The sequence below is a fragment of the Acomys minous genome (assembly GCF_964271855.1).
Source record: "Acomys minous genome assembly, chromosome: 6".
Classification (NCBI taxonomy): Eukaryota; Metazoa; Chordata; class Mammalia; order Rodentia; family Muridae; genus Acomys; species Acomys minous.
Genome location: NC_140487.1, coordinates 121,756,692 through 121,776,142, shown reverse-complemented (window position 1 = coordinate 121,776,142; position 19,451 = coordinate 121,756,692). Strand labels below are relative to the sequence as shown.

General features: G+C 49.8%; 2 protein-coding genes across 2 annotated transcripts in view; one reads left to right on the top strand and one right to left on the bottom strand.

Moving 5' to 3' along the window:
* The window catches only part of MTOR (mechanistic target of rapamycin kinase), a 118,111-nt gene extending 114,640 nt beyond the window's left edge, over positions 1-3,471 (bottom strand). Inside the window, exons 1-2 of the mRNA XM_084786680.1 lie at positions 3,354-3,471; positions 460-635 (exon numbers count right to left, since the gene is read on the bottom strand). Of these exons, the coding sequence (XP_084642806.1) occupies positions 460-621 (162 nt within the window). The 5' untranslated portion in view covers positions 622-635; positions 3,354-3,471. The remainder of the gene's footprint in view (positions 1-459; positions 636-3,353) is intronic.
* Positions 3,472-7,787: 4,316 nt separating this feature from the next.
* UBIAD1 (UbiA prenyltransferase domain containing 1) lies at positions 7,788-18,898 on the top strand. Its single transcript, XM_084785140.1, has 2 exons — positions 7,788-8,681; positions 16,862-18,898. The coding sequence occupies exons 1-2, from the start codon at positions 8,153-8,155 to the stop codon at positions 17,347-17,349; spliced, it is 1,017 nt and encodes a 338-aa protein (XP_084641266.1). The 5' UTR covers positions 7,788-8,152; the 3' UTR covers positions 17,350-18,898.
* The last annotated feature ends 553 nt before the right edge of the window (positions 18,899-19,451 follow it).

Below are 19,451 nucleotides of genomic sequence, written 5' to 3'. Positions count from 1 at the left end.
CTAGCACCTATTTCTATAGCTTTAAACTGAAGAGCAACTGATCACATAACTCCTCTGTTTACTTAGCAACTGCACATTGATTCTCTACCAGAAAAGCTTGTCTTAAAAGTCGCCCTAATATCAGTGGGACAAAGGTGAGCAGGTCAGTGTCTCTGTTTAGAGAGTCCTACACTATCAACTTTCCAAACTCACTCTGATTGCTGTCAGATACAAAGGACCGAGGGGCTGCTGATAGGGGGAAAAATCATGCAAAATAAAACAAAGAGCTGACCTGGGAAGATAAGTGTGATCAGTGTGACAGAACTGTGCAACGCTGCAGAGGAGCCTGGCCACTGCAGGGGCATGAACGCTGGTGGCCTCCCAAGTACTCCCTGAGCTGTGGCAGTGATCTAAGCCAGAGATGGCACACACCAACCCGGGTACCCAGCAAGGACTGGCCCCAAAGCACGCAAGACCAACCTCTCGAAGCTCCATGGTGACATAGTGCTGGAGCTCCTTGGCCGCTTTGGCCCGGGTCTCCTCATTCCGGCTCTTCAGTCCGCTGGCGAACTGCTGCAGAACGCTCACATTGCTGGACGTGGCAGCACTGGCGGTGGCCGCCGCGGGGCCTGTCCCGAGCATCTTGACCTGGGGTTCTTTGGAGAAGAACATCTTTCAATATTACTTTCACTTTTTTTACATGTATTTATTTCTGTGTGCGTATGCACAGGACAAATGTGAGGAGGTCAGAGGACAGCCTATAGGAGTTAATTATCTCCTTATTTCCTGTGGATCCCAGAGAGAAAACTCAGGCTGTCAAACCTTGGGAGCAAGCACCTTTGTCCACTGAGCCATCTTGCTGGCCACTTAAAAAAAAAATTTTTTTTTTAAAGTAAGTCTTATATTCTCTGTATGACCTTGAACTCACTATGCAGCTGACAGCCTGGAACTGCTATCTGGCCTCCACCGCCAACTGCTGGGACTTTAAGGGTGCTAGGGCCCCAAGCTGAGCTTTGTGCATGCTGGGCAAGCACACTTCCCAAACTGATATCCGTCCTTTCACTAGTCCGTAAACTTTGGTGATAAACGCATCTTACTTCCTAACATAGATTTCCACTCACTCGTGCCGGGTACGGGGCTGGAGAAACTACCTGAGCGTGAGTCCTGATGCAAAGTTAGATTCCTTAAGGGAGACACTTCTAGAGTCCTCAGCTTCTATGACAACGCACCATGAGGGAAGAAAGTAGCTACCTTGTGTTTCCGGAAGTGCAGCTCTTGTTCACTATTCTGACTACTGGATGTGGCCATGGGTCAGGTACCACAAGCGGGGAGACAGACAGAGAGCTAAGACTACGATTCCTCCTTTCCTCAGCTGCCATTTGCAGGACAGCGACGACTACTCTACAGCGGCCCTGCCCAACAGAAACATAATACAAGCCAGGCAATCCTATTTGTTGTTTTATATTTACTTATGCATGCCTGTCCGAGTGTATGCCACCTATATGCAGATGCCTGCAAAGGCCAGAGAGGACATCAGATCCCCTGGAGCTGGAGTCACAGGGCTGACAAAGGCGCTGGGAACCAACTGGGGTCCATTGGATGAGTAATAAGTCCTCTTAAGCGCTGAGATATTGCCAGCCCCACCTAATTTTAAATTTTCTAGTTGTCAAACGATAAACAGGTGAAACTGACATATTATACTCAACCCAGTAATTTAAAAAAAACTCATTTTGATGCTTTTTGAACTGGTGGGATGTCCAGACTCACGGACAGTGTGGGCTGTGCAGGGAGGGGGTGGAGGGGTGGGGGGGTGGGGGATGGGGGGGATGGGGGAGGGGTGTGTGTGCCAGGAAGCCGTCTGTCTTGGACCGTACAGTGCCTCTGAACAATGCTGGGCAACCCGAGCGGTGTGCACCTCGCCCTCGGGGAGACCCCTCAGGTCGCCCGATCTGCTCCGGGCCTGCCTAGTCTTTGCTGAGACCAAGCTTCCAAAACCTGGCGTTTGTTTAACTATCCCAATCTGATTTAAACCTCAAGTAGCTAATAGCTCCATGTGGCTACAGGCTGTGGTATGGTGCAGCACGGCTGTACACAGTCCTAGCACAGCTGCCCTTCTCACCTAGTGGTTCTGAACCTGTAGAGTTTACCAAATGTGGGTGGAGTATGGGGGGGGGGGTTGGCTAGCAAGATGCCTGAGTGACTAAAGATTCTTGCTGCTAAGGTGAAGAAGAGAACTGACTCCTACAATTTGTTTTGACTTTGACATGTGCACCATTGCTTGTATGCCAAAAGCTCCCCAGGCCCCAGGAAGGGGCAACACATTTTAAATTGTGAGCTAAAAAAGACCATTCATTCCTCAATTCCGTGCTGTTTGTTCCCTCGGGAAAGTGGCCATTAAAAAAAAGGCCAGCCCACAATGCCATGGGAGTAACAATCTATCCTGTCACAATACACACACAAACAACAACAACAACAACAAAAAACAAACAAGCACAATTCCTGAAGCACCTTGGTTTTCAATGAGTCTGTGAGACACAGCCTAATGTGAGACACATGCACAGAACCCTGGGTTCAATCCCCAGCGCCACATAACCAAGCCATGATGTCACACACCTTTCAGCCCAGGAGGATCACAAGTTCAAGGTCACGCTTGGGGGAGGGGGGAGGGGCAGGTAAACAAAACGAGGAATAGTTTTGAAAAGCTTTCAAATACTACACTGCTGAGGGGGGGAAAAAAGAATACTATAAAAGGACTCTGACCCTTTTAGGAGGTAGACACCACCACTGAGTGTGTGCACAACACAGCAGGAAGGAGGCTGACACGGAATTCTATTCTCACGAAAGTAACTAGAAAGAGTCACTTTAGGGTTTAACCCACAAGCCAGCTGCCCCAGGCTGGATTCAAAGTAACTACTCGGAGTCACAAATCCCAAAGGTTTGGGTCACGGCTAAGGAGGGGGAATTCAAGTTGAAGCATCAAGTGAGGGCGTGAGAGGGGCCGAGCCTGCGTGAGCTCGGAGGTCTGGGTCCCCCCGCCCCGCGACAGGTCTCCACGGTGCGGTGCAGGGAGCTGGTCCCAACGCTGGATCTCCCAGGGGGGGCAGGTCCACCGTCTGTAGATGGTTCTGGAGGGGTGACTGAGACCGGGAAGGAGACCAAACTGCGCCACGGCAGGCCCGGAGCAGATCGGGCGACCCGAGGGGTCTCCCCGAGGGCGAGGTGCACACCGCTCGGGTTGCCCGGCATGGTTCGGAGGCGCTGTACGGTCCAAGACAGGCGGCTCCCCGGGCCTCCCCCCCCAGCACGGCCCACACTGTCCGTGAGTCTGGACATCCCGCCAGGCGCAAGCGCTCGACTCCAGGCCCCAGACTCACCGCGCGGCTTCGGCCACCGCCTCAGCTGCCGCCGCCTGAGCCGGTACCGCCGCTTCCAGGGCCCCCCCAAGCCCCACCACCCGCCTTCCCAGCTGTCCTCTAGGCCCGGGAAGGGGAGGGCGGGCTCACAAGCCCTATAACCAATCAGAGGCCCGTGACTGAAGATGGACAGGATCATGGACCAATAATCATGAAGAAGTGAAGCTTCGGGACCGGCTTCTCGGGGGGGTGGGGTGGGGATTGTTCAAATAGACAAAACACGCGGCCAGTGGCAGGCAAAGGCAGGGTTAGGAATATTCCAGAGAGCCAATCAGTCGTGAGTTGACTTCGGTCACTTCCACGCACACATCCGGTCCGTCGCTACTACGGATCCCCTCCGTAAGAGTTGTGACTGTGTGGAGCTGCTGTCCAGGGCCCACGCTGACCTGTTGAGAGAGCTGGGCAGAGGTTGGCGTCTGTCTGTCTGTCTGTCTGACGCCCTCGAATTACTGCAGGAACTCACACTGGGAATCGGTTTACTGAGCGACTCATTCTTTCTCCTTTGTAAAATTTAATACGCATTTGCAACTTTGTAGTTATTTCCACTGCCCCCAAATTGCCTTACTTATTGAGTTCATTCTCGAGAGACGATCACCAAGAACTAATTTAAATAAATTTTTTTCTTTTGTTTGTTTTTTCGAGACAGGGGTTTCTCTGTGTAGCCTTGACTGTCCTGGAGTCGCTTTGTAGACCAGGCTGGCCTCAAACAAAGATCCACCTGCCTCTGCCTCCCGAGTGCTGGGATTAAAGGAGCGCTCCTTAAAAACGTGTTTCAATGAATCCCAGCACTCAAGGAGGCAGAGGCAGGCAGATCACTGTGAATTCAAGGCCAGCCTGACCTACAAAGCTAACCCAGGACAGCCAAGGCTACACAGAGAAACCCAGCCTCACAACTAACTGCCTATAAGTCCAGCACAGAACACACATGCAGGCAAACACCAAGGCAAATACCAGTATATAAAATTAAAAATTTATAAAAATGTAAAAAATAAATTGAAAATAGTTAAGATTTGTCTTTCTTTTTCTTTTTTCTTTTTCTTTCTTTTTTTTGTTTTTTTGTTTTGTTTTGTTTTGTTTTTTGGTTTTTCAAGACAGGGTTTCTCTGTGTAGCTTTGACTATCCTGGACTCTCTTTGTAGACCAGGCTGGCCTCAAACTCACAGCAATCTGCCTGCCTCTGCCTCCCAAGTATTGGGATCAAAGGCATGCGCCACCACCGCCTGGCTAGGCACATCTTTTTTTGTTTACATCTTTATTTTTTATCAGTGTTGTAATAAACACTGAAAATTCTGAAGTATCTTGAATTAAGATTTTTGTTTTGTTTTGTTTTTTTGTTTTTTGAGACAGGGTTTTCTCTGTGTAGCCTTAGCTGTTCTGGACTCGCTTTGTAGACCTGGCTGGCCTCGAACTCACAGCGATCCGCCTGCCTCTGCCTCCCGAGTGCTGGGATTAAAGGCGTGCACCACCACGCCCGTTGAATTAAGAATTTGAATGAGCCAGGCCTGGTGGCACAGGCCTGTAATCCCAGCACTTGGGAGGCAGAGGTAGGCGGATCGCTGTGAGTTCCAGGGCAGCCTGGTCTACAAAGACAGTCCAGGACACCCAGGGCTACACAGAGAAACCCTGTCTCCAAAAACCAAAACCAAAACAAAACAAAACAAAATAATAAATTGTATGAAGCACTAAATACGTTATTAATATTAAAAGAAACATGTGAAACTGTTGTTAGGCTCCAGAAGGTGTTAAAGAAAAGACCCCAGACTCAAATAGTATACAAACAACAAAAGAGAGCTTATTCTGCAGGATCCAATATGTTGGGGTCACCATTTAGACACTATAGCGGAACCTGGGTGAGTTTGTAGGCTCTTTTTAAACGCTTTTAGGGGAATTCCTAAGGGGGTCGGGGTTAGGTAATCATTTAAACTAGAAAATCTGCCCAAGCTGAGTAAGCACAGGTGATTCTGGCCAGGTCATGAGTTCATCATAAGGCAGAAGATTTCCAGACTGGCAGTATATCCTTCTCAACCAATCATATCATCAGTAAAGCTGGCATGGTGGCGCACGCCTTTAATCCCAGCACTCAGGAGGCAGAGGCAAGCGGATTGCTGTGAGTTCGAGGCCAGCCTGGTCTACAGAGTAACTCTAGGACAGCCAATGCTAAACACAGAGAAACCCTGTCTCAAACAAAACAAAAACAAAGATTTCTTTTTGTTTTTTTATGTGCAATTGTGTCTGTGTGAGGGTGTTGGATCTCATTGGAATTGGAATTACAGACAGTTGTGAGCTGTGTCTTTTAAAAGAGCAATCCGTGCTCTTAGCTGCTGGGCCATCTCTCCAGACCCTGGTTAAGGTAATTTACTACAGTGAAATGAGGTATTTCTCTTCACTATGCCTAATTTTTTTTTTTTTTAAGACAATGTCTTGCTATACAGCCCTGGCTGGCCTAAACTTGCTATGCAGAGTTCCAGGTGGGGCTAGCTGGCTTCAAAATGAATGAAATGGGTGCAACAAAGAAGCCAAAATAGATGCTCAGGAGGTGAAAAAAGGAACTTTATTCCAAACTACCAAAGCTATCTCGTGGGAGGCTAGAGAAGAGCTGCAGGGCGTGGGGGATGGGAGGTAAACACAAATGGATGGAGAAGGAGCCCGTGAGCGGGGGCGGGGCTTGTGAGCAGGGGCTGAGGGAGCCTAAAGGCAAACATAAATCTAGACTCGCTGATAGACACCACAGTCAGATTTTAATGGACGAGCTACACCATTTGCCAGAGATAATAAGAATGACTTTTTTAGCAAGTAGGAACTTTTGTCAAGGTTCTGAGACTATGCTGGCTTTTGTTCACCTCCACGCCCAAGCCTCAACTTGCTGTTGTTGTTGTTATTGTTTTGTGTGTGTGTGTGTGTGTGTGTGTGTGTATTTTGAGACAAGGTCTTACTATGTATTCCCCAGTGTCCTGAAACTCACAGTGTAGACCAGGCTGGCCTTGAATGCATTGAGACCCTCTTGCTTTCTGGAGTGCTGGCCCTGAAGGCATGTGCCACCACACCTACCTGACTCTGTATTTTTAATCGTTTTAAATATTCTAGGACCCAGCGCTCAGAGGCAGAAACAAATGGATCTCTAAGAGTCCCATACCAGCAAGAGTGACAAGCTGGAGAGGTAGCTCAGTGGTTAAGAGCACTGTCTGCTCTTCCAGAGGACCCGGGTTCAGTTCCCAGCACCCACGTGGCAGCTCACAACTGTCTGTAACTCTAGATCCTATGGCTCTGACACCCTCATGGCAATGCACATAAAATAAAATAAAATAAAAATAAAAAGAGTGACACACTGAGACCTATTAATTCCATCAGGTGAGAATAAACCTACTACCACAATTTTGAGCCAAGTTCGAAGCAAGCTGGCCAGGTATTACCTCTTAAATCTGGTTAAAGAGAGCAGTCCTGAATCTATCTCTCACCTCCCCACTTTTTAATTTTTTTGTTTTTTTGTTTTTGTGGTTTTTGGGGCAGGGTTTCTCTGCTGCGTAGCCTTGGCTGTCCTTAACAAATATTTATACATCTATAGTCCTGACACTTAAACAACTGAAGGAGAAGGATTTTGAATTCCAGGCTACATTTGATGCTGTGTCAAAAAGTAAGAAAGGGCCAGCGCAGTGGCTCAGAGATAAAGGCACTTGCCACCAAACCTGAAGACCTGAGTTCAAACCCCAGAATACACATGGCCGAAGGCGAGAACCTAACCCTGCAAAGCTGTCCTCTGACTTAGCACATGTGCACTCCCCCAATATATATATATATATATATATATATATATATATATATATATATTTTTTTTTTTTTTTCCCCAAGACAGCGTTCCTCTGTATAGCCTTGACTGTCCTGGAACTCACTCTGTAGACCAGACTGGCCTCGAACTCAAAGAGATCCTCCTGCCTCTGCCTCCCACGTGCTGGGATTAAAGGCGTGCACCACCCGCGCGCACAATAGTTTCAATGTAGGATTTCTTGGGACAATCTTCCACCTTACAATGAGTCTGTCTCTCTCTCTGGTTTTTCGAGACAGGGTTTCTCTGTATATAGCCTTGGCTGTCCTGGAGTCGCTTTGTAGACCAGGCTGGCCTCAAACTCTGCGCTCCACCTGCCTCTGCCTCCCGAGTGCTGGGATTAAAGGCGTGGGTCACGACGCCCGGCCGAGTCTAATTTCTAACTTCAGTAAGTGAAACGGCCCAGTACATCGCAAAGCGACACGCCCTGAAATCCTTGGCGGGCTAAGTTTCCCCTGAAAGTTGGGAGAGTTTGTTTCCAGTGACTCTTGTATTTAGGAAGTTGAACCCTGGCTCTAGCCTTTGACCACGCCCCTCTCCGGCCACCACGCCCCTCCTCTCCGGTCTTTTCGGGGCCCTTGGCGGCTACCGGCCTGGGTTTCCGGCCGGCCTCCTGTGGCGGACGCACAAGATGGCGGCGCCGGTGGCCCGCTGGAGGTTGCGGACTGGGGCGGGTTGTTGAGTTGTGGCCCCGGAAAGGGGACTCCAGTGCGGCCTCGGCCGGGGAGACAGGTGGTCGGGCAGAGCCGTCGGCCCCGTGGCGGTGCATGGCCTGCTCGCTGCTGTCTGCAGTTTTTTTTTTTTTTACCGCCTCCCAAACCCTGTCCCGGAGCGGAACCAAAGAAAGGTCAGGCCAGGCAGTTCCCCCTCTTATCTTCGTCCCGGGGCGGTGCCCCGGAGTGGCTCACTTTGAGAATTGACTTTAGCCCCGTGTAGCTTCCATGGCTGAGGTGCAGGCCCTGGGAGAGAAGATTAATATCCAGGCAGGAGAGACGACCAAGGTCGAGGACAGGGACCCGCTGGGCAGCGACTGGGCCGAGCAGGACAGACTGCCACATCGATCCTGGAGACAGAAGTGCGCCTCCTATGTGTTGGCCCTGAGGCCCTGGAGCTTCAGTGCCTCTCTCACCCCGGTGGCGCTGGGCAGTGCCTTGGCCTACAGATCCCAGGGTGTCTTGGATCCTAGGCTGTTGGTGGGCTGTGCGGTGGCTGTCCTGGCTGTGCACGGGGCCGGCAATTTGGTCAACACTTACTATGACTTTTCCAAGGGCATTGACCACAAAAAGAGCGATGACAGGACTCTGGTGGACCGAATTTTGGAGCCCCAGGATGTTGTGCGATTTGGAGTCTTCCTCTACACCCTGGGCTGTGTCTGTGCCGCCTGCCTCTACTACCTGTCCTCTCTAAAACTGGAACACTTGGCTCTCATCTACTTTGGAGGCCTGTCTGGCTCCTTTCTCTACACAGGAGGTAAGAATTGCCCTGTTTCCTGCCCAACTTCCTGAACTGGAAACTGCTACTTTACATAGGAATTGTAGAAGTGTCAAAGACGCCTTTCTTTTCTTTTTTTTTTTTCCCTCTTGTTTTTTGTTTTGTTTTGTTTTTCTGAGACAGAGTCTCTCTGTGTTAGCCTTGGCTGTCCTGGACTCGCTTTGTAGACCAAGCTGGCCTCGAACTCACAGCGATCCACCTGCCTCTGCCTCCCGAGTGCTGGGATTAAAGGCGTGCGCCATCACGTCCTACACGTGGCGCCTTTCTAAATTAGGGCCATTTGACTGGAAATCCAAAATATGTGTGTCATGGATACTTTGAAAACCTTAAGTTTTGAAAATCCTGGTGTGGCAGTGGATTATGTACGTGGCTCACTGGCTGGAGACATAGCTTAGCCTCTAAGATCCCTTACTGCAGAGAGCTGGAGAGATGGCACAGTGGTTAAGAATACTGCTGCTCTTCTAGAGGTCTTGAGTTTCCCAGCAATCACATGGTGTCTCACAAGTATCTCTAATGGGGTCTGATGCCTTCTTATAGCATGCAGGCGTACGTGTAAATAAAGTACTCCTACACCCGGCAGGGGGGATACCTTGATGTCAAAGGTGGTTTTCCCAGGTGAGCTTATCCCTTCGATTTCCCCAAATGTGGGAAACTTAAATGCATTAAACAAAACTCGTGCCAGGTGTGGTGGCTCACGCCTTTAATTCCAGCACTTGGGAGGCAGGGGCAGGTGGATCGTTGTGAGTTTGAGGCCAGCCTGGTCTACAAAGTGAGTCCAGGACAGCCAAGGATAATACAGAGAGACCCTGTCTCGAGAGGAAAAAAAAAAAATCTCTTACTGCTCTTGCAGAGGATGGAAGTTCAGTTCCAAGCTCTCATGTTGAGTGCCTCACAAACACGTTTAACTTTAGCATCATGAGATCCAACACCCTCTTGGAGCCTCAGTGGGCTCCAGCTACACACAGTGGAGCCTCAGCACACATGTGTACATACACACAGAAAAACACCCACATATCAATAAAATCTTTAAAGCAACCAAAAATAAATAAATAAATAGTGTGGGCTGGCAAAATAGCTCAGCAGGTTAAAGCACTGACTGCCAAAGCCAGATAACCTGAGTTTGAGCTCTGGGACCCCTAAAGTAGAAGGAGCGAACCAATTTCTAAAAGCTGCCCTCAGATCTCTCTTACATATGTATGTGCATGCACTTAAAAAAAAAGTTAATATGCAGTAAGATAGCATAGTATAATAACTTTGTAGACCATTAACATAAGCATTTAATCTTTCTTTTTGTAACCTTTCCTTTTAATCTCTTGAGACCATCTTGTGTCTGGTCCATCATTAACTGAAGTTTAATACAGTGCATAACAACTGGGTGTAAGAAGTGGTAAGTGCCACATGCCTTTAACTTGGGAGGCAGAGGCAGGTGGATCTCTGTAAGTTCGAGACCAGCCTAGTCTACAAAGAGAGTCCAGGAAAGCCAGGGCTCTGTTACATAGAGAAACCTTGTCTCAGAAAAAACAAAAACAAAAACAAAAAAACAAAAAGAAAAGAAAGAGGTGGTAAGTGCTATGGCATGGGGCAGGGAAGAGGACCCTGATGACTATTTTAAGTAGTTTGGTGGTGTGGGCCTCTCTCAAGAGGGAACGCCTGAGCTAGATTGAAGGCAGTGAGAGATGATGGAGTTGGTCATGTAGACGTCTGAGTTCTACAACTCTAGGTAATGGGAGCAGCCAATGCCACGGCGCCTGGCAACTTTGAGGAACAGGAAGAAATACACCTTATTTATGAGGGAAGTAGTCCAGGGGGTTACATGAAGAGAGGTCTGTCTGGGGAGGGAGGGAGGCTTGCAGCCTGTATAGGCCGTCTGCACTCCTTACTCTGAAGTGCCTGAGCCATTGCAGGATCTTGAACAGTAGTGTGATGCCATGGTTTGAAAGACTCTCTCTGGCTGTGGTATTGGGCAAGGGTGGAAGAGCAAAGACCAAGTCAGAGGCCCTTGAACACTCCAGGCGAGGTGTTTGGTGGCCTGCGTCAGGGTGGTGGCCGTGGAGCAGTGAGTCAGTTCTGAATGGGCTTGGGAGGTAGACAGTGCTTGCCAGTGGATTGGATCTTAGGTAGAGATACCACAGAATTAAACTTTACTCAGAAGGTTTGGCCCAAGCCACCGGAAAAGTACAGTTGATGTCACCATACCACACAGGGGCGAAAGGCACAGTTTTTTGAGGAAAGGAGATCAACTTGACATCTTATGTCTGCTGGAGTTCCCAAGTGGAGATGTGAGGTGGGCAGTTGGGTAAAGCAGCCCAGGTTATGGAAGAGGCCGGCTAGAGGGACAGATATTGGGAAGTCATTGGCTTATAGATAAAGTTGTAGGGTTGGTGAGATCTTCGGAGAGAATGTTGGTGGAAAGCGCGGAGGACCAGTTCCAGGCCCGATAGCCCTCCTGCCTAAGAGGAGAGGAAGATGAGGACCATAGGAAGGAATGGGAAGAAAAGCAAGAGACTGAAGTTACCCAGCAGGCACTTGTAAAATTAGGGCTATTAAAACGTTTGAGGCAGCAGAGTGGTGGTGGAGTAAGCATTTAATCCCAGCACTCAGGAGGCAGAGGCAGGCAGATCTTGAGTTGGAGGCCAGCCTGGTCTACAGAGCAAGTTTCTGGATAGCCAAGGCCACACAGAGAAACCCTGTCTCACATCCACCCCCATCCCCCCAATGAAAAGAAAAGAGAAAAACAAAAACAAGCCAGGTGTGGTTGCACTCGCCTAATCCCAGCACTCAAGGAGGCAGAGGCAGGCGATGTCTGCCTGAGTTTGAGGTCAGCCTGGTCTACAAAGTGAGTCCAGGACAGCCAAGGGTACACAGAGAAACTCTGCCTCATAAAAACCAAAAAGCAAAACAAAACGGGGGGGGGGGGGGGAAGAAAAGAAAAACAACCGAAAAAAGTTTGAGGCAGAGGCAGGCAGAACTCTGTGAGTTAGAGGCACAGATGTACACACATAAAAACAAATAAATGTTAAAAATAAAATATTCTGCCAGCTCAGGGACTAACTCCTGAGTACGTGAGCCTTCCGGAATTCTCTATATCACGGCATTCTCCTTACTTAAGTGACATTTTAACCAAGACTTGAGGGAAACAGAACTGACCGTTGGCTAGAAATAGTCTGTCTGATTGCAGCCTGAATGAAGGGCTGGCAAGGGCAAAGGTCTGCGGTCCAGGGGAGACTGAAGCACGTGCCGAGAGAGGGGCAGCGGGGCAGCAACCAGAACAGGCTGGCTGCCCATTGCCATCTTTGTTGGCTTCTCCCCACTCCTCAGCCTCCAGAGGGCCCTTGGGTCTCTTTTTTCCCCCATGGCTCCTTTGGTGATGATAGCCAGTCTCACTGGGTAAGTGGTAACTCTCAAGCTCTCTCTAGGCTTATAAACTCCAGGCTCACAGCCGGCTTCTGTTGGGAGACTGGGCTCTGGCCTGTTGCTGTGCTCTCCTCAGTGGTACAGCATGTGTGCCTTACCTGTGACCCACACCCTGCCTGCCCAGCGCCTAGTCATGCTGACAGCATGTCTGAAGGCAAATCCCTGCTTTTTGCTGCACTGAGCTGCACTGAGCCCACTCGTAACCTCATGCTTCTAGCTCTTCAAGCCCAAAGCCATGAGCATCCTTATTAACTTTTTGTTTCTCTGGAATCTGGTTAGTCTGTGTAGCTATTGTTATCCTGGAACTTGCTTTGTAAGCCAGCCTGGCCTCAAACCACAGAGATCCACCTGCCTCTGCCTTCCAAGTGCTGGACTAAAGGTTTGCGCCACCACGCCCTGCTCGACTAGACTTATGTCTGGCACCTAGCACATCAGTGAGCTGTGTTTCTGTTAAAAATCCCTTGGAGGGCCGGGCGTGGTGGCACACGCCTTTAATCCCAGTACTTGGGAGACAGAGATAGGTGGATCGTTGTGAGTTCAAGGCCAGCCTGGTCTACAAAGCAAGTCTAGGACAGCTAAGGCTACACAGAGAAATCCTGTCTCAACTCCCCCCCCAAAAAACAGCCCCCACACCCAAAAAAAGTCTCTTTGAGACCTGACCATTTCTCCCCATGTCCTGACTCCTCTGAGCTCCTCTCCCTGGAGTATTGCAGAAGCTCCTAACGGTCTCTTTGCATCTTGCCCTCATCCCTTTCAGGCTGTTGTCAGCCCATCACCCACCTACTGGTCCTGTTAGTGGACTGCAGCTGGCCGTCCTCTGTTTAACACTCTTCAGTAGCTTCCACCCCATTCAGAGTAAAGCCGAGTTGTTAGGGACACATTCAGGACCCCGCATCGTCTGCATACCTCTGCCCTCCCCAGCCCTGCCCTGCCCTCGTCTTTCCTCTTGGACCTAGGATGTCAAGGCATGCACTTTACAGGTGCCAGTGTCTCTCTGTTTGGGATGTTCTTCCTTGTCCTTCGCCTCTGCACCTTCTTGGAGAGGCTTGATTATTATCTTATTTAAAATTACACAGTTAGCCAGATGATGTGCCATGTCTGTCATTCCAGCACTGCCGCGGTAGCTGGGCTTCAAGGTACACCCAACCCCACCTCAAAAAAAAAAAAAAAAAAAGAAAAGAAAAGAAAAGAAAAGAAAGAAAGAAAGAAAGAAAATGGCCAAGTGCCAGGCGTGGTGGCACACGCCTTTACTCCCAGCACTTGGGAGACAGAGGCAGGTGGATCACTGTGAGTTTGAGGCCAGCCTGGCCTACAAAGCGAGTCCAGGACAGCCCTGTCTCAAAAAACCAAAAAATAAAAAATTTTAAAAAAAGAAAATAAAAAAGAAAAAATGGTGGAGTGTGATAGAGAAAGACACAAGCACATTCATGCATATGTGTATGTAACACGCGCCACACACTTAAGGTGAAGTACTCATGGAGTGAACAACTAAGATTGCCATGTGTTGAGCATAATCTGGCTTATCTCTCTTTTTTTAATATTTGGTTTTACTTTATGTGCACATGTGGTTTGCCTGCATGAATGGATGCACACCAGGTACTTGCAGGTTCCCAGAGTCAGAGCATTGGGGCCCCAGGAAGTGGAGTTCCAGGCTGTCGTGAGCTGCCCTATGGGTGCTGGGAACTGAACCTGGCTCTCTGGAAGAGCAGCCAGTGATCCTAACCACTGAGCCATCTCTCCAACCCGATAGATTGCTTTCTTTTTTTAAAGATTCATTTATTTATGATATATATGTATATATATATGCTCTATTTGCATGTATGCCTGCATGACAGAAAATGAGCATCAGATCCATTATAGATAGTAGTCAGCCACTATGTGGTTGCTGGGAATTGAACTCAGAACCTCTGGAAGAGTAGCTGGTGCTCTTAACTGCTGAGCCATCCCTCGGCCCACATAGATTTTCTTTGAACATTGGTTTTTAGTGGTATATAATTGACATGCACTTACGTACGCTTGGTTTGGTGAACCTTGACAAATGTAAACAGCTCTGTAGTCCTTGCGTCTCCATCACCCCCAAAGCCTCCTCAGGCTCTTCCCACCAGCCCCCCTGTACCCTCACCCACCCACACGCAGCTGTCTTCTAGTTTCTTTGATTCAGGTGCTGTGTAGAGGGAACAGTTCCATTTGGGCTTCTTATGACTTTGCTTATTGCAATATGAACTCTCTTTGTTTGTTTGTTTGTTTGTTTGTTTTCTGTTTGATTTGAGACAGGATCTCTCTCTATTGCCCTGGCTAGCCTAGAACTCACTATGTAGACCAAGCTGGTGTCCAGCTCTCAGAGAGCCTCCTGCCTTTGCCTCCCAAGGGCTGGGATTAAAGCAGTGCCTACCACGCCTGGCCCCTCTTCCCAGTGTGAGTTTCCACAGCTCACGGTGCTGTCATGCTCGTCAGCAGCTCCTTTCACTGTGGAGCAGCATCTGCTGAGAGACATGCCACACTTTTGTTCTGCTCACCTGTTCAGGGACCTTTGGGTTGTATCTCTTTTTCTATTGTGACTGCACATTCATGTTCAAGTCTTTTTATGAGTATTTGTTTTCATTTCTCTTGAGTAAATGCCTGGAAGTGTAGCTGTTGTGGCCTCCGCTGGGTGACGTTTAGTTCTACAGAGCTGCCAACCCCTTTCAGAAGTGCTTCTGCTGCTCACATTCCCACGGCGCCATGAGACTTCCAGTGGCTCTGCGCTTTGCCAGCCTCCTCTCTGAGTCAGCCTCTTAGTGTGCAGCCAGGCTGGCCAGAAACTAGTGACCCTCCTGCCATTGTGTTCTAAGTGCTAGAAGGACGGGCATGCACTACCACCTGGCCCTGGCCAACTTTTTGATGTAGGTCTTAACAGAGTAATTCTGGCTCCTATATGGAAAATGGGCCCATTATTTCACTGTGCCATCTCCAGGAGGGGTCGGAATGCTTAAGAGGAGACTCCCATATGGGTCACATCTCTGACTCGGGGCACCTGTGGTCCTGGGACATGTCTCTCACACTGAGAAAGTGCTGTCTCCAAAGGCTCAGTCACTTTTTTGCATCAGATAAATTCAAGATGACCAGGCCTTTCTCATTCTTGGTGTGCGTTTGTGCTTGGCTTTGGTGGAGGACCTACTTACGGCCCGAACCCAGGTCTGTCCTGGGTGTTTTGTTTGGTTTTGAAGCTTGACCACAGCTATGTTAGGTCAGAGAGAAGAACAACAGGGGAAACAAGCCGTGTATCTCAGCTGCTGGGGAAGAGGAAGCAAGCAAACCATGTCTTTTGTAGTAGAGGTAGGCAAATAGTCACGCGGTGGAAAGTGAGGGGGGTCCAGACAAGGAGTGAGCGAGCCCAGAGTGTGGGGGGAAGCTTGCTCAGGCTGTGGCCAGTGTGTGATAACAAGAAGACAAAGGAACTCAGTGAGCATGCTCAGGCCTGAGAATCCATAACGAGCTGCCTCAAGTCACTTTTGTCTGCTGATCTGAGGGAGGGATCTTTGCAGCATCCAGCTACAGGTCAGTTCCTCCCTGGCCTGAGTCCTGTTATGGTGTGTCGGTCAGAGAGTGTAAGTGAGGACGGGGAGCATCATGCTGGGCTGGCCTGGGAGGAGGCTTCCTGAGTACCTGCAGTGTGTTCAAGCGGCAAGGGCTCCCTGCTTCAGGGCTGCTGTTCTCTCAAAGGAACGTCCTCCCGGGCACATGTCCTCAGATAACCAAGACATCAGCACACGACCCTGCTCTGAGGAGTTGGCTGCCTGTGCTGGGTCGCTGAGGAGTCATGCCTGTGGGGTGCTGCATTCAGAACAACAGGGCGCTCGTTGAGTGCCAGCAGACCCACAGCTGCTTCTGGGGCTGTGAAGTCGGCCAGATCTTGGTCCTTGGTGCCTGTGGTTTTTGATCCCGTGCAGACCATTGTCACCTGTCATTTTGGACTAGTTAAAATGTCATCAGATAACCCGAGGCCATGCCACACAGCATCATAGATCCAAAGGCCCCACAGGCTTCTGTAGCAGTCAAGGTTGGGGCATCTCTCTGGCCAGCCCCCACCACTGCTCAGGGCGTTACCTGGTCCAGTCTCGAGTGGGAAGAACTTCCGACCTCAATACCAGGTTGGGATGTTGGTCACTGTGGCTCTCTGTTCAGTTCAGCCCTAGTGCCAAGCATTGGGGAGCCAGCCAACTGTGACAAGCCAGGTGGTTGCTGGGAATTGAACAACTCATGACCTCTGAGGAGCAGTCAGTGCTCTTAACTGCTGAGCCATCTCTCCAGCCCAACAGGCTCTTTCTCTTCAAGGGCACAGGGTTGTGAAATGCTACAGTGTTTCACTGGCCTCTTTGAAACCAGAAGAAAGACTTGTGGGGAGGGAGGCAAGACGTCCATTCTGCCTTTCAGGGCTGGAGAAGGGCAGAAGAAATCAATGCACTGGATCACAAAACCGTTTACATGTTCTTGGGCTCATGTCATCTCTGTGCAGCAGAGTTCAGGGCACTTTGTGGCAAAAGCTGTTTTTTGTTTTTGTTTTTGTTTTTGGGACAAATCCTAACAGCCCAACTTGGTAGGTACCTGGTAGTTGGGCTTAGAAAGCTGAGTCTGTATTGGGTAACTTGGGGTTCCCCAGTGATTGCTCACCCTCATAGCCTCTTTCCAGACATGGCCATCTCTTAGACAGCGCCTCAGTGTCCAGCCCGTGATTCACACTGCCTCTTTGGTTTTTCTGGCCGCAGGAATCGGATTCAAATATGTGGCCCTGGGAGACCTCATCATCCTCATCACTTTCGGCCCGCTGGCTGTGATGTTCGCCTATGCTGTCCAGGTGGGGTCCTTGGCCATCTTCCCTCTAGTCTACGCCATCCCTCTGGCCCTCAGCACGGAGGCCATCCTCCACTCCAACAACACCAGGGACATGGAATCTGACCGGGAGGCTGGCATCGTCACGCTGGCCATCCTCATCGGGCCCACCTTCTCCTATGTGCTCTACAACACGCTGCTCTTTCTGCCCTACCTGATCTTCAGCATCCTGGCCACGCACTGCAGCATCAGCCTGGTGCTGCCGCTGCTCACCATCCCCATGGCCTTCTCCCTCGAGAGGCAGTTCCGCAGCCAGGCTTTCAACAAGCTGCCCCAGAGGACAGCCAAGCTCAACCTCCTGCTGGGGCTTTTCTATGTCTTTGGCATCATCCTGGCACCAGCAGGCAGCCTGCCCAGACTCTGAGGAGGCCAGCCGCTCCTCCCACAGCACAGACCCTCTTAGAGTGTGCAGAAGCCGGAGACTGAGAAGAGGCCTCACTGGCTAGGGTGGGCGGTCAGCATCCCTGTGAACTCCTGACCTTATGTGTTGGGATTATCTTCATAAAGATATGAAACTGCTGTAGTGTCTGTAGATGGATTGGACACACTCTCCTTGTGTTATTTATAGTCTCCACTAGAGGGTGTTGTTAGGCCACGTTAGGACGGAAGGTCCATCTCCCTTTTCTCTAGACAGTGTGCCCTAACAATTTGTGAAGGAGCTGTGTGTCCCCAAAGAGCCATAGCGATAAGGCCCAGTACTGCCCTGTTACCTTGGCACATAGAAAATGGCAATAATTGGTGCCAGGTGCCATTAACACAGAGCACCTGTCCCCCAAATGAACGTGCTGCCTGCTAGAGAAAGTCCCTCATTAACAACCATGTGGCTCCCGGCATCTTGTGGAGGTGGTGGTTCAGACGTCTCTGCCCTTCATCTCTCCTTTCACTCATCACCACTGTTGAGGAAAGTGTCAGATCACCCTGCAGCAAGACAGTCAAAGCCTGGGGCAGCTGAGAAAAGCTTTCGGTACAACACAGTGGGGGCAGGGGACTGCTCCCCTCCCTCGAACCCATTAGGATGGCAGTAATTACTGGGACCTGAAGTGGTAGTGTCCAGACTGTGGGCAAAAGTAACAACATGCGTAAGGGACACTTGTCCCTGTCCACAGAGACACAGGATGGCCTGCTGAATGTACAAGCCATTGACAACAGTCCTGGCCACACTCAGCCACATTGAGAGGCTCTGTCAGTGAATGAGCTATGAAATATGTGTCCGTCCTCTCCTTGCTCTCTGTTGTCTGGTCCAGACAGGGAGTGGCTTCATGAGGTCACTTCCAAACGATGAACGGTGTCTCACTGTCTCCTGTTGTAGCATCTTGTGTTGAGGTAACCACAGCAGCCTATTGTGATTTACTCAGTAATCAGCTGGCCTGGAGGGTATCCAGGCTCTTGGCCTGCACAAAACCACCTTGACTGAGCACTGGCGCACTTCCTTGGGGAAAACATAATTTAAAATTGCCCAGAGTTCTCATGAAGTTAAGGCGGTTTGTCTACCAGAGGTCTGGGGTCCCTGAGCTTGGATCGGGGCTCAGAAGCCTAGGGAAGGAGTGGTCCTTTCTTGCTCTGTCCTCCCCAGCATGCCAGGGTTGTAGCATCTGGTGCTTTTGAGTGTCCTGTCTTTGGAGAAGTGCCTGTGACCCCTGCTTGGGGCTGACCATTGTTACCCAGAGCCTGGAGGACCAATGGCTCTCACTGTGCACAAGCCAGGCCTGACACATTGCTACCCTCACAGAACCATGCGAGCTGCTACACCATGCTCAGGTGTAGGTTTTAATGTCTATTTTTATATATAATCCCAAGAGGCCATATTTGGGGCCACATTTTGTATACATGCCACCATAATTTGTATTCTGTCTCCAGATTCAATGAAGGTTTCCTGTAGATTGGCTAATTAAAATAAGAAACAGTGTTCATCACAGTGGCTTCGAGTTTCTTTGCTTTCCTCTTGCTTCTCTTATTGTGGCGTGCGCAGAGACTTCAGGGACTGCCAGGCATGGCAGTTCAGCACTTGGGAGACAGGCTGGTAGATCTCTGAGAGTTTGAGGCCAGCCAGGAATACACAGTGAGACCCCGTGTCCAGAAAAAAAACTCACTCCAGGACTTTGGGACAGGGCAGAGTGGTGGAGGGACGCCTTATTACTAGCAATGAATTCGAGCAGAAGCTAGAGTCACTGGAAAGAGGGGAGCTTCACCTGAGAGACACCTCCATAGGAGTGGGCTGTGGGAAGCCTCTATAGCATCTTCTTAATTAGTGAGTGTTGTGGGCAGGCCCAGTTCATTGTGGGTGATCCTGGGTTCTATAAGAAAGCAGGCTGAAGGCTGGGCATGGTGGCGCATGCCTTTAATCCCAGCACTTGAGAGGCAGAGGCTGGTGGATCGATGTGAGTTCGAGGCCAGCCTGGTCTATAAAATGAGTCCAGGACAGCCAAGGCTACACAGAGAGACCCTGTCTTAAAAAACTAAAAAAAA

What these genes read in the sequence shown, in the direction of transcription:
- UBIAD1 (XM_084785140.1), top strand. Translation starts at nt 8,153, where the DNA reads ATGGCTGAGGTGCAGGCCCTGGGAGAGAAGATTAATATCCAGGCAGGA. An exon ending in CTCCTTTCTCTACACAGGAG is followed by an intron (nt 8,682 to 16,861) that starts GTAAGAATTGCC and finishes TTCTGGCCGCAG; the next exon opens with GAATCGGATTCAAATATGTG.